The sequence below is a fragment of the Falco cherrug genome, chromosome 14 (genome assembly GCF_023634085.1).
Source record: "Falco cherrug isolate bFalChe1 chromosome 14, bFalChe1.pri, whole genome shotgun sequence".
In the NCBI taxonomy this organism is placed as follows: Eukaryota; Metazoa; Chordata; class Aves; order Falconiformes; family Falconidae; genus Falco; species Falco cherrug.
In genome coordinates this window covers 8,608,258-8,621,002 of record NC_073710.1, presented here as the reverse complement: position 1 = coordinate 8,621,002, position 12,745 = coordinate 8,608,258, and the positions used below count along the sequence as shown (strand labels likewise).

The 12,745-nt window shown below is 37.2% G+C and overlaps 1 protein-coding gene across 7 annotated transcripts in view; it reads right to left on the bottom strand.

The window, feature by feature from the left end:
* The window catches only part of NETO2 (neuropilin and tolloid like 2), a 35,106-nt gene that overhangs the window by 18,242 nt on the left and 4,119 nt on the right, over positions 1 to 12,745 (bottom strand). For 6 of the 7 annotated variants that reach the window (XM_055726845.1, XM_055726842.1, XM_055726843.1 and 3 more), the window contains exons 2-4: positions 4,164 to 4,220; positions 2,530 to 2,670; positions 309 to 557 (exon numbers count right to left, since the gene is read on the bottom strand). In XM_055726845.1, the coding sequence (XP_055582820.1) occupies positions 309 to 557; positions 2,530 to 2,670; positions 4,164 to 4,220 (447 nt within the window). Of the gene's footprint in view, positions 1 to 308; positions 558 to 2,529; positions 2,671 to 3,591; positions 3,761 to 4,163; positions 4,221 to 12,745 lie in introns of all 7 variants that reach the window. The other variant, XM_055726847.1, reaches the window with a different exon arrangement.

The following is a 12,745-nucleotide window of genomic DNA, read 5'->3' as shown; positions in this document are numbered from 1 at the left end:
ACCACCTGTGAAACTGGTACAAGTTAAGAGTAACAGGGAAGCTGATGAAGCCTTCATCATGAACAAGATCAACTGACTTCTCCACAAGCAAACTAGAGACCTGTAATTTCCTTCAGTCAATTTGCCAAAGGGGTTTTAGTCAAGTACACTGTAGGATTAGCAGGACTGACACTGTAACTATTGCATTGTCACTTTGCCTTTGTAAGAAGTTATGATGAAATACATCTCTAGATTGCCAGCATAAATACATCCAGAGTTCAATGGGAGCAGATGGTCATTAACCTGATCAGGATTTTAGATATCTTTACCTGGTATAAATGAGTACTTTGCTTGAAATCCCTTTCCTTCCAGTTCCTCATCAGAAGTAAACTTGATCCACATAAATCTCCCTGTTGATCTAATTAGTGCAGGACTTTTCAGACCACAGTAACGATTAATGAGAGGGGAGAAACCAAAAGGTCCATCTCGAACTTCCAGATGATCAAACCGACATTCAAATGAGGGTTCTATGTAATAAGGTTCATCAAAGGTCAACTCAATTCTTTGTCGTGGAGCAGCTAGACAGAAAAAATCAAGCAAAAGATTTAATGAAGATCTATATAAAAAGCACATGAAGACATGAAATAATGAAAAGACAGGCCTCCAAAACAGCAAGATAAAAAAGAGACTGGAAACTTCTCAAAATACATCTGGCAGTCTGCTACAAAAACTTTGATACACTGTAATAACAATTTTACAAATGACTGAGCCAAAGATACTTTTTCATGGGATTTTATGGATTTTTTTTTGCTTGCTGTTCTTTATTGTTGAGAATTCAGTAATGACATAAATTTAACGCAGCACATGTAACAGATATTAACATACATGCAAAGGTATTCAAACAAGGTTTATATTAAGATATAAAGTAAAACCAGTGTTTTGTGAAAGCAAAGTACATAAAAAAGGACAAAATATTGATGGATGCAGAAAAGAATGGAAAATAAAAAGATACAAAGAACTACTCACGGGTATATTTCCTAAACATTAAGCCCAAATTTGGAGATCCTTTGGCAGGAGAGATCTTTTATTAGAATATTCAGAGAAGTGTAAATGCTTCATATATTTATTACTAATATTCAGGTGTCTACAGATGTTGGTAAGTCTGAACCGGTGACAGCCTAACATCAGGATTTGGATCAGATCCCTAAATCCTGATGAGATGCAGCTATGATACCTTGTGACTAGACTTCCACATTGGAACCCTGACACTATATTGCACGAATAGCTTCAGTGTTTCTTGTTCTTGTCATCTATTGAGCTACATGAACTTTCAGATACTGCTTGGTTATCTGAAATGACAGCATTAAAGAACCACGTGCTGTCTGCTTCTTCTGAATGCAAAAATGATTTACTTATATGTCTCTAACATTCTGTTTAGACCTTACACCTTACTTGCTACATGAGTTAAAAAAATTCGTAGCCGTTTGCACATATTGGCGGTGGTCTGCAGGAAGGACTATGCCTTAGCTAGAAGGTGTGGAGGACCTTGGTCTCACTCAGGTACCTGTAATGTTTCTGTATAAGGACTGTGAGGACAGAGTCATGAAAACCGATTCTGTGCCCCATGGAAACTTTCTTGCACAAGGGAGATCCAGCAACGGATCTGGTACGTGTGAACCCTGAGCTGGACAGGATGGAACTCCCCAGTGCCTTCACTGGCAAGGAAGATGCAAAACTTCAGATGTGCATGCATACAAGCAAAAATGAGGGTGTCTATGAAACAGTACTATACAAATAAAAACTCACTGAAACATATTACTTGAAATATTTCAATTAATTGATATGAATCTGATGATTAAGCTGACTAAGGTTTTCAGCTGACTCCAGTGGGTTTTGGGTGTATTCTAATAAGAGGAAAAAATAATTAGTGTGTCCCAAGTCTTGCAACCTTTATCCAAGATATTCTCATTGGAATGTGGTTGTATTTTACTTAATGATTTTTTTTTTTGTTCTCATCACATTATTTTAATAGTGACCTCAGCAGTGTTAACAAATCTCCATACTTTTAGTACAGTGCTATGGCAGTCAGATGTGTCTTTTTCTTATTAATAAAGGACAGCATAAAGATTTTCTGCTTGTGAGATAGACTTGGAATAACACAGTATGGTCTGATTAATGCCAGATAGTCTTCAACCATCTTTTGCAGTTTATTATGAGCAATATTGGAAGTGATATTTTTTTATTTTTATCTTAATAGTTCCGTGCCTTCTTAGATTATAGTAGATCTGACGCTGCTTTTTCTGGCTGTGAGGGTATGTCTTATGCCATACAGCTAATTCCTGAATGTTTGTGTTTTCTATTGATTTGTTATTATTACTTCAGAGAGCAAATTTAGCTTGTTGTTCAACCAGATGACTGCAGAATTGATTATATTACCAGTATGGCTATACAATACCTGACAGTATAGTAAAATGACACAGTTTTTACAGTTCACAATTACCCATTTAACAGCAAGATTACAACTCAATAAAACAGAAATACACCATGTACCTTCTAAGATATAGATGCACTCCTGGTTTGGTGGGTACATGTTAGGGTAGTTTGGTGAAGCAAAATGTCCTCCATTACTTGTCCGTACCCAGTTGTCACACTGGGTAGGAGGAATGCGATTCACTCCAATATTTTGTCCACCTTAAGTGAAGAAGAAGTGATCAAATAAATTCCTCTTGCAAGCATGCAAATTTGATCTTGCAAAAGCAAAACACTGACGTAACACATGTACTATAAAAGAACAAAGTAATTTATTTTGGTTGAAAACCCTCCTCTATGCACTTGTTAACATCTAGCTAGGAAAATCTTATGTTTAATTTAGTGATATGGTATATCCTAAAGAGATCACAGTTTTTTAATATCAAGTATGACCAGTAATCCTTGGGAAGGGAAGAGAGGGAATATTTTTTTTTTACCCACGTCAGTTTAGATTTTCTGATATTCTTCTAAGTCAGATAGTGAGAGTGGCTGCCAATACAGCAGCATTATATTACAGCTTAATACTTCTCCATTCCTATGCAAATACAATCCAAAATATTTGTTAGGTTTTACTATTTTTGCCTCTGATTCCAGAAAAAACTGAAGTACATGGCCCTTAGGTTGAATATCTATTTACAATAATTTTTTTAATACAGAATGCTTATAACAGAATGGATTATAATATGTAAATACACTAAATACAGCAATGGTAGTTAATAAAATTACTAGCAATAGGTAGATTGCACTGGTACTTAAGGGTCTCATTTAAGATCAAAACTTTTCTTCTGGAAGTACGGGAAAATATGATCCTTGACTGAGATTATGCAGTTTAGTAAGGTAGTGCACCGTGCTGGACCATTCATAGCACCTTTGTTAGTTTGCATTTCCTTATCCCAGGAGAAAATGAATTGGGAATAGTATGAGCTCTCTCACATTCTTTTTAAGTACCTTTGCTCTTCTCCTGGTATCAGCAGAACTAGAGAGAACAAGATACCAGAGATGTGGTTTCTGCTAGATTTTTCCTAAATGTCACAGGGTGCTCTCATAATGCTATTTATATTTATGTAGTTTTTCTTTGCAGACCTTCGAAAGGGTGTCCATACTGATACAGGTCTTAACTGCCTCCAGTAATTTCATCACCTTCCACTGGTATCTTGGCAGCTTTTTGATTTATGGGGGTGAAAACTTGGTCTCTCCTGCAGAAATGGTTCCAGAAAATTCTGTAGGTGTCAGTTCAAGGAATTCTTCTTTCCTAAGTGTAGGTTAATCCCACATATGAGAAAATAAGGTTTGTGAAACTGATGCCTTCCCCACTCAGCAGCCTTAAAAATGTTTGTGGGTAGACTATTTGAAAAGCTTGTTGTCAGGTACAGAAAACATGAATTTCCTTCCCCCCCCCCCCCCCCCCCCGTAAGGTCTGAAGCCATGGAATATTAACTGGGTAAGTGAACTTCCATGTTCTTTGTCACTGGATGGCTTTGTTCAATTGGAAAAAAATGCGGTAAACAGGGAAATGGAAAATCCTGGAATTCATACTGGTAATTCAAGAGCTATTAATACCTGAACACAAACACTTTCTTTCATTTATATTGCTTTTTTAAAAATTATAAAACTGTTAAATTTTTTAAAAGAAAATGATCAAACCAAAATTGTACCTTGTGTCTTCTGTGCAACGGCAATCCCTTCCACTACAAGGATTGTTACTAGCAACACTGATGAGAGAAATCAGACAGGAGAAACATCAGTAATTCATAAAAATTATAGACCATTTTCTGCAGTTCTGATTCATGCAAATCCTAGAATCACTAACCAAAACAACCCAGAACATACAGAATTACATAATTAATTATGAACGTTCTTAAAATTTCAACTTTAGGAAACCAGTGCAGCCTAAGTGCACTGTCCGCTCTTCTTCCGGGTTCTTTAAGAAAGCGTATATGAGAATAGCTATTTACTGTTTGAGGGGACTTCAAGAATGTATTCTAGAGTATCTACTAATTTGCAAGCATTTTATAAAGTTACATGGTATCTATCTTCTATATAACTTTTATATCCTGAAACAAGATGTTTCAGTGCTATATCTAACCCTATTTATCCTAAACCTCCACTTACATAATGTGTACAAAAGACTTCTCCAGCTTCCAAGAAATTAATCAGGAACTCAGGAGACACTGTGTGGTCTTATCCCTGCGTGGATTTCAGGAGTACTATAGAACAGTTCTTGCAAGACTGGTTGTTGTGATGCTGCCACAATACCACGGAGTTCTGCGAACGATGTGGCAGTAGAAAACAAGCAGATACAAGTTCTAACAATGGGGAGAGACTTCGAGCAGTGACAACAGCTAGGATGTGGACACTGTTAGGACATGCACCGCTGCAAGCACTCTGGTTTGCTGGAGTTTTGTGTTAGTCTCAGGTGTTGGTATATGCTGCTGTTTTCCAGACCTGATCTGACTGAATATTGAACCTGTTAAAGATTCTGCTATCCTCTTTCTTCCAACACGCTTCTCCCTCCTGCCTTCCTTCCTCCCTTTCCTTCCCTTCAGTCTTCCCTTCCCTTCCTTCCTCCTTCCCTAAAATGAAGCTGTCTAGATGTTTTGCTTTTGGCCTTTTCCTTACATTTACATTTTCGAAGTGTCAGTCTGAACAGCACATATTCCACTATTCATCAATAGTTTTAAAGCAGTCTTAATGTCCAGATTTTCATAAAATGCTTTGTCTCCTCAGATTGTTAGGGATTACCAGGATGGGAAAAGAGAATGAAAGAGAGTATATAATCATGTTACTCTTCAAATCCTTCATTTGCTTCCATCTTGAGTATCTCTACAAATCTGGACACATACCTTTGAGAACTAGCTAAGTAAGCTAGGACTCTTTGCCCTGGACAGCAGCTGCCTGAGAGGAGACAAGACACAAGGTATAACATCGCCAAATGTCATTCACATGGTGAATAGAGAGTAACTACTTGTTGTCTCTTCCTGTACAGGAACCAGGAGATATCAGACAAAGCTAGCAGGTAGCATGTTCAAAGTAAACAAAGATTATTATTTTTCTAGTGCACATATTTCATAACGCATCCTTGAAATAGAAAATTGTTTCAGAAACCCCTTAAGCCATAAGTTGTTGAAAGTCCGGGATGGTATTTGGGGCAAATATAATTTGCTCTACTTTTATGCTCTTTCTCCTTTTATATCTGTGAAAGAAGATACCAGGTTCAATGGACCTTTGATTTGACGTGGTATGGCCTTTCCCATGTTCTTAATCTACTTGTTAATACTAAGTCAGACAGGCATGGCCTTACCACTGCAGGGGAAAAAAGATTTCAACATGAATTTTATTGTCACATTCAAGAAGTTAAAATTATTTTCTCACTTTTCCTGTCTCATTGCTCAGGCATTTTAGCGGCTTGTGCTGAAGCAGCATTTCCTCTATCTGTGATTTTCCCTGTGTTGCTGTTAGACTTTCAGCCCTTTAGAGAGTTCCACAGTGAGCATGCACTGACTGTGAACTACGGTGATCTTGACTGAACTTATCTAGATGCTGCTGTAATGTTGGCATAGATACATTATCTTGGGGAAAGACAAAAGGAACCAAAGTCTGCCCCTGAAAGTGTCCACCTAGCATCTGTGGTTTATTATGCATGTTTCTGCTGCCCTTTCTTCTCTCTACCCATATTAAAACTGTATATCATTATGAGACTTTCCTCATCAACAACCACTTTTCCCCTTGTAAGTCAAGTTCACAACTGTGGGTATTCTAAAATACCATATGGGTCTTGCAAACAAGTGTTATGTTCCTAGAAGCTTATTTGATTTTCAGGGATGGATTATGAGCTGGTAGGTTAAGACTTAGGTAGTTTCGCAACTTCCATCTTCACAATAATTCTGCATTTTCATCAGTATTAATATACTGAAAATCCTGACTGTCATTATCCCAATACAAAGTATCAATCGTTAATCATTGCTGACACCCTACATTGAAAATGCATCCTTCAGAAGAAAGTATCTAGTACCCTTACTGGTTTTCCAGTTATGGATGTTCACTAGTCTTTAAAGCAAATAAAATATCCTGTCTTTATTGACAGTTTTCAGATATTTTTAGGTTTTAGTTTTTCTCATATAGATGCTACTATTTCAAAATGATTTGCAGTTCATTTTTGTGGCTTCTGTGCTTAAACTGTGCACTCGAAGATTTCTGAGTTTAAGCGCATGAACGTATAATGCATTTGTACTACTGAGATCATTTGTCCCTAACAGACAATCTTGATAGTAGTTATAAAGTTCTCTATGTATTTTCTTTGGCTTTTTCTACACTGGTTTTGGAGAAACACTCCAAAGTTGGCTTTTTATTATTAAAGTAAACGCAGTTTCCACAATCCTATGTAAATTATGTGCCTGTATGTCCTCCTGTTGAATTAACCTTTTGTAAAGGTGTGCTCTGCCCACCCTCTATTTTGCAAGGAGATAGCAATCTCTTTGTAACTTGTTGTGCTGCTTTCTTAAAATGTGAAATGAGTTTTGTCATTTTTTCTTAAAGCAATCAAACAGAAATATGAGTAAAATAAGTATCTTCAAGGCTATCAAAATTAATGCAGATAGTCACTTTCAAGTAACAGTGAAATAACTGGGAGGTTTGTTGAGTTTGGTTGTTGGGTTTTTTTTTAGTACAGCTGTCTACTACTGGTAACACTGTTACAATATACCTTTTTTTTTAATTTTTCAGTTTTAAAATATCAGTAAGCATCTATGTTTATTTCAGCAGTTGTGCTCTCTTGTACAGATAGAGACAACATAAGAATAGATGTTCAGTTACACTAACCAGTGTTTCCCTTCTTGAAATAATGCGGATACCGAAACAAGCCTCCTAATAGGACTTGAGAAAATCTGACTGGCTTTCACTAAAGCCTGTGCCACTTCTATAAATAGTCCAGAGCTGTGTATGCGTGTGTAAGTGCAAAAGAACAGTGCATATTTCCTGTGGCAATTACAGAAGATAAATGGGCTGAGCATTTGTCTTACTGTCTCCCTTTTGTCATGTTATATGGGTGAGTGGATACAGTAAGTATGGGCCACCTTTGTTCCCCACCTTTTTCATCTTCTTCATTTTTAATCTCTTCCATCTCTTGCCTTTCCCTGGCAAAGCCTATCTGTTTCATACTCTCAGCCCACACAGCAAATGTTTAAAGGCCTTCCTTTGCCATTACTTTTATTCCAGGTGATAGCATGATAAAGAAAAGAGGTATCTCTGACTAATGCTCTGTATGTGTGCTGTCCTTAGCTCTGTGGCATTGCTAGCAAAAAGGTGGAGAGAGGACTTACATCTTCTCTTCCTAAGAGTACTGTGCAGGGATGCCTCAGGTAGTATTGCCTTAAACTGCGTGCATTTACGTGACACAGTATAACATGGTATAGCAAACGAGTTTTTTGCCTGAAAACAAGGCCCATCAATGTTCAGGATGAAAAGAAAGAAGGAAAAAAAAATCAGTCAGGATATTTTTAGACCTTTTAGACTGATTCCATTAACCCATTTTTGTATGCATTTTAAAAACAACAAAGAAATCACTTGGTGTCCTAAATCCATACCTCTTCCTGGAAAGATATTTTTGAATCTCAAAGACTAGTATGGACCATGCAAGTCAGTAAGAAGGAAGGAAGATGTCTAGGGAAGAGAGATGCTGTAGGATAGTGGAGAGCTATTGCTGAACCAGTGTCCTTGTACTGCATGTGGGGACACAGAGCAGCTAGAACAGACACAAGATACTAAACTACTTTCACTAAAAGTCTTGTAGCACTTCCAGAAGCATGAAGAATGATCTTGTTATTTCTAATAAACTGAAATTCAAATAATTACTTGCAATGAACTTGCAATAGGACACAGTATTCCTCTGCTCCCTCTTTTTTCTTCTTTTAAAGTCTACCACATATCACTGTGATACAACTGTCCTTCAGTGTGGATGAAAGATAACTCTAGACTTAGCTCCATATTCCATTATGGTGCAGGAAGCAGAGGTAGTAAGTATCTAAGAATGCCACTCGAACATTGTTTGCTAATGTAACCAACAGCACAAACAGTGCAGGATTGCATGACTACATTGAATATCAAAGAGGCAGAAGGGTGTGTTTGTTTTGTTTTTAATGGAGCAGTGTGGTGAAAATTCTACTAGAGGACACTGAAATATGGGAGGCTGACATTATAAACTTAGAGATATTTAGTTGGTAAACATAACAGAGGTTAGTGCTTCTGCAACTTAAATTGAGCTTTTATTTCATATGTACACTGTAGAAGAGGCTATCATTAAGCCAACAGCAGCACAGCCACTGAGGCAGGCAGATTAAGAGGGGCTTATTTTATTCATGAATCTGCTATTTGCTCAGACTTTTATTCCATGAATTATGGTGCATACTTTCGTACTACCATTTAAAGCTCTTATAGTTTTTACCTATGTGAACATTAAGCAGAAATAAAGAAAAAGTAGCAAGCTTCTGTCTCTGTTTTTGAAAGAATCGATTTTTCATTTCCACTTCTTTGCATGAAATATTTTAGACCACATGGCCTGCAGACAGCTGTATAAATTTTTAAGAGTAAAAACAGTAACCATAGCTTGCAAATTCTTTTTACTATTCTGTTGTTGAAATAGGCTTATGGAATAATGTAAAAAAATCCTCTGAACTGGTGTAATAAACTATGCATTGTTTGCAGGAATCAAGATTTTCTTAGCTGACATTTCATAAAATTCTCTAAAATTGATCTAAGCTGCAAAAAAAAAATCGTAAATTTTTGTATTGAAATACAGAGATTCACAAATGAATGGCTCCTATTTTTCTTTAAAAATGAGAATAATAGTTAGTTTTACAGTAAACAGGTGCACAACCCAATATTGAGAAATCAGTGTGTTGCTTAGAAAAACAAGTGCTTAAGGCTGCAAATCTGACATATGCTTGTGCTTTCTGGCAAGATGCATACTTCAGATTTCATGGGATACAGTACTGCTCTAAGCTCCCTATGGTATGTCTTTCCTCTGCTTTTTCTACACGCTCTAGGAATCTTCGCATATAGAGAAAACAGACTAGATTTGCTGTGTGGCTCTGAGAGCAGTGTCTGTCTTCAGTGATGACAGTGGGGGATCTATGCATGCAGGGCAAGCTGAATATCAAACTGGGGAGCAGTCATGCACAGCTGAGAAACTGAGTGAAAAATTCCACCAATTTTTAAAATAAAGACTTAATCATTTAGAGTATTACATGTTCTTACTATAGCGGTAGTCAGAATCCTAGGGATAAAGATGACAGACATTGCTTCAGGCAGGATTCACTGTTTTATCTTCATGCTGTACTCCCTGGATTAGGCAGCACCTTGTACACATAGAGTCCAAACAGACACTAATTGGCAACACACAGGTCATGCATGTTACAAAATCTTGCCAGGATGCCTGCTTCTTTCTGGCAGCTACAGCCTAGAGTAACAAATGCTTGATCTTAATTATATACTACGTTTTGCCTTATGGGAATGAATCCTTTTCTGTGTACTATTCTTAAACCTAGGTCCTAATTTGCCCCGTGTACTAAAATTAATGTTACTTTCAGTAACTGCTAGTCACAGTACCCCAGCTTTTACATGCATTTTTTCTCCCATGTACATCTAAACATTAATGTTAGCTGTTACTGTGGTGGGGACATTTGTGATGTCATATCTTATTCTCTGGCCAAGATTATATGTACAACATAAATTACTTATACAGGCTTTGGTTGCTTTTAAGGACTCTGATCAAGCGTAGGGTCTGTGATGTTAGAGGCTGCACAAATTCAAAGTGATTGACCAGTCTTCTCATAAAGAACTTTAGACAGACAATTAGACATGCACGGTAAAGTATCCAGGCACTTTAATTATTTAATTAAGTGCATTTCTGATTTTTAGCTCAGAAACACAAACTGTAAATTCCAGGGAATGAGATTTTTCTCTCTCTTCCTAGCATTTGGTGACATTTGCTAATTGATAAAAGGAATACTGGGTTGCATCTGTTGCTGCTTTTTTAGGCAAACAATTCTATTGCTGAGGATGAAAACACAAGCAGTTTTTGAATCCCACATGCTCTTACAGTTCGTAGTCTGAATATATTCCCTAATCTCTTGTAGTCTCAACAGGACATTTGCAGATTGGTAAAATGAGTATCAAAGAGCAGTTAAGGTGGCTCCCTGTAACAGCCTATTAACAGCCCTGGTGATTCCTCATACTGGAATATACTGCAGGATTGCCAAGGGACCAAGTAACAGAGATGAAGGTGTGCATCAGGCAAGATGTGTTTTAGCTGTTTGTAAGCCTTACCCAGAGCATGCTAGTGGAGCTGCCAACCTGTTTTAATTCTCCTCACAAAAGCTTGATAGCAGAAGTGGGCTTCATCATCTATTAACAGTGACTCTAGCGCCTTTCTAAGATCCAAATCTTGTTAGCCATTAGCATGCCAGCAGGATATCTGAATGCATGCAAGTCTATTCTCAGATACAACAGTTTCATCTCACTCCAGCTGTTTCCAGTAGGGATTCCTCTCTTAGAGATTGCCAAAGAAACAAATTGGGAGTCTGTATCTCTATGGAGAAACCAGGTTAACTGATTCAGGAAGCAAATGCAGTTCTCCCACGTCCTTTTGATCAAAATCATCTGCAGAACAATTCATGCTTGGATGGATCTGTGACAGAGTCCCCTCCAGGTCTGCTCAAAACATTTAACGTTTCTGATCCCTTCCTCCATTAGAAATGTATAAGCAGCTGTGGGCTGCTTCATTTTACCAGTTGCTCCACATCCTGCTACTTATAATCCATTCCTGGGCATGTCTGCCAGCAAAACTTCTGCCGGAAGAATGATATCTTTCATTTTTAAAATAGAAGCTTTCCTTTTTATAGGGAAGATCTTTTTTCATCTCCAAGCTGTGTGCAGCAAGAGACTGAAGAGAAGGCTGCATGTGCAAACCACGTTGATGAGGGGTTTCAAAAACCTTATTAAAATATATACACTGACTTAAAGTTCAGATGGTTTCCCTGTAGCTGACAGAACTGAACCTACTGTATATGACAATTATGAATACAGAGATCACTTATTCCTAGAACACTTAGATAGGGACACTTTTGACTTAAAAATAGATCAAATTGAACCAAACTTTTTCATCTCTTGGTATTTATTATCGATACAGTGTATTTTTCAGTAGAAATGTCTTCAGGAATGTCTATTACGGAATTAGTATCAAAAGTTCTGCTGTCTTCTATCACGTCTGACAACAATTTGTGTACAGAGTATAAATTAGTATTTTTTTCTAGCTCCTCACTTTCAGTTCCTTAAAAAAGAAACTTCTCTGTGTTCATGGATTTCATTGTATGGTAAAGAAGGCGGTTTTGTGAAATATACTGTTAACATATTGGCAGTCCTTTCCTGCTGCATAGTGGGCCAGCTTTGTAATAATAGAAAATGGAGTGAAGCACAAAGATAAGCTAAAAGAAATGTGGATTTTTTTCATGAAATGTTACCTGCTGATTCTTTGTTGAAAAATATACACTCCCCCACCCCAATCACTTGCAGTATTTGAGGTGGCAGTTGTCGGTCACGTATCAATAGAAGTAGCAAGCTATTTAAAGGTAGCAAGCTGTTTAAGTTGTCCAAGACTGAAGTGCTTCATTAATTAAAAACTGAATTGGAGTATATAGGGCAGAAAAGCAGCAAGCTTGTTTGCAGTACTAGAACCCCCAACTGTATCCAAGACACTGTAATTAAGATTTTCCTTCAGTCCACAAAAGCATGTCCATCACTACATGTGTAAACTGTTTTATATGTAAACAACATGTACAAGAGTACATGCAATTTCTGGTATAATTGCAGCTGTTTATCAGCTCTCTTCACCACTCCTGCAATGAATTATATTGTGAATTTCTGACAGGTTCATAAATGATGAATAGCTTATAAAGTTTCATTTTGGGAGTAATTTTTATGCCTAATCTCTCTGTGAATTAAACCTCAGGGAAAGTGCTGAAAAATCTTAGCTTTTTCATTAGACAGGGATACATAATTCAGTAGCTGCTTTAGCTTCAGTCCTGTGTTATTCTGCATGCCAGCTACAACTATATACCTACGTGATTTATACACTGAACTCTTCTATTAATATCAGTGTAATTATAACCAATTTGTTCTGTAAAAATTTTAGCAGCCATTGTCAACTATGTCTTAGGAAAAGTAGGGAGTTAATGTTTTTGAA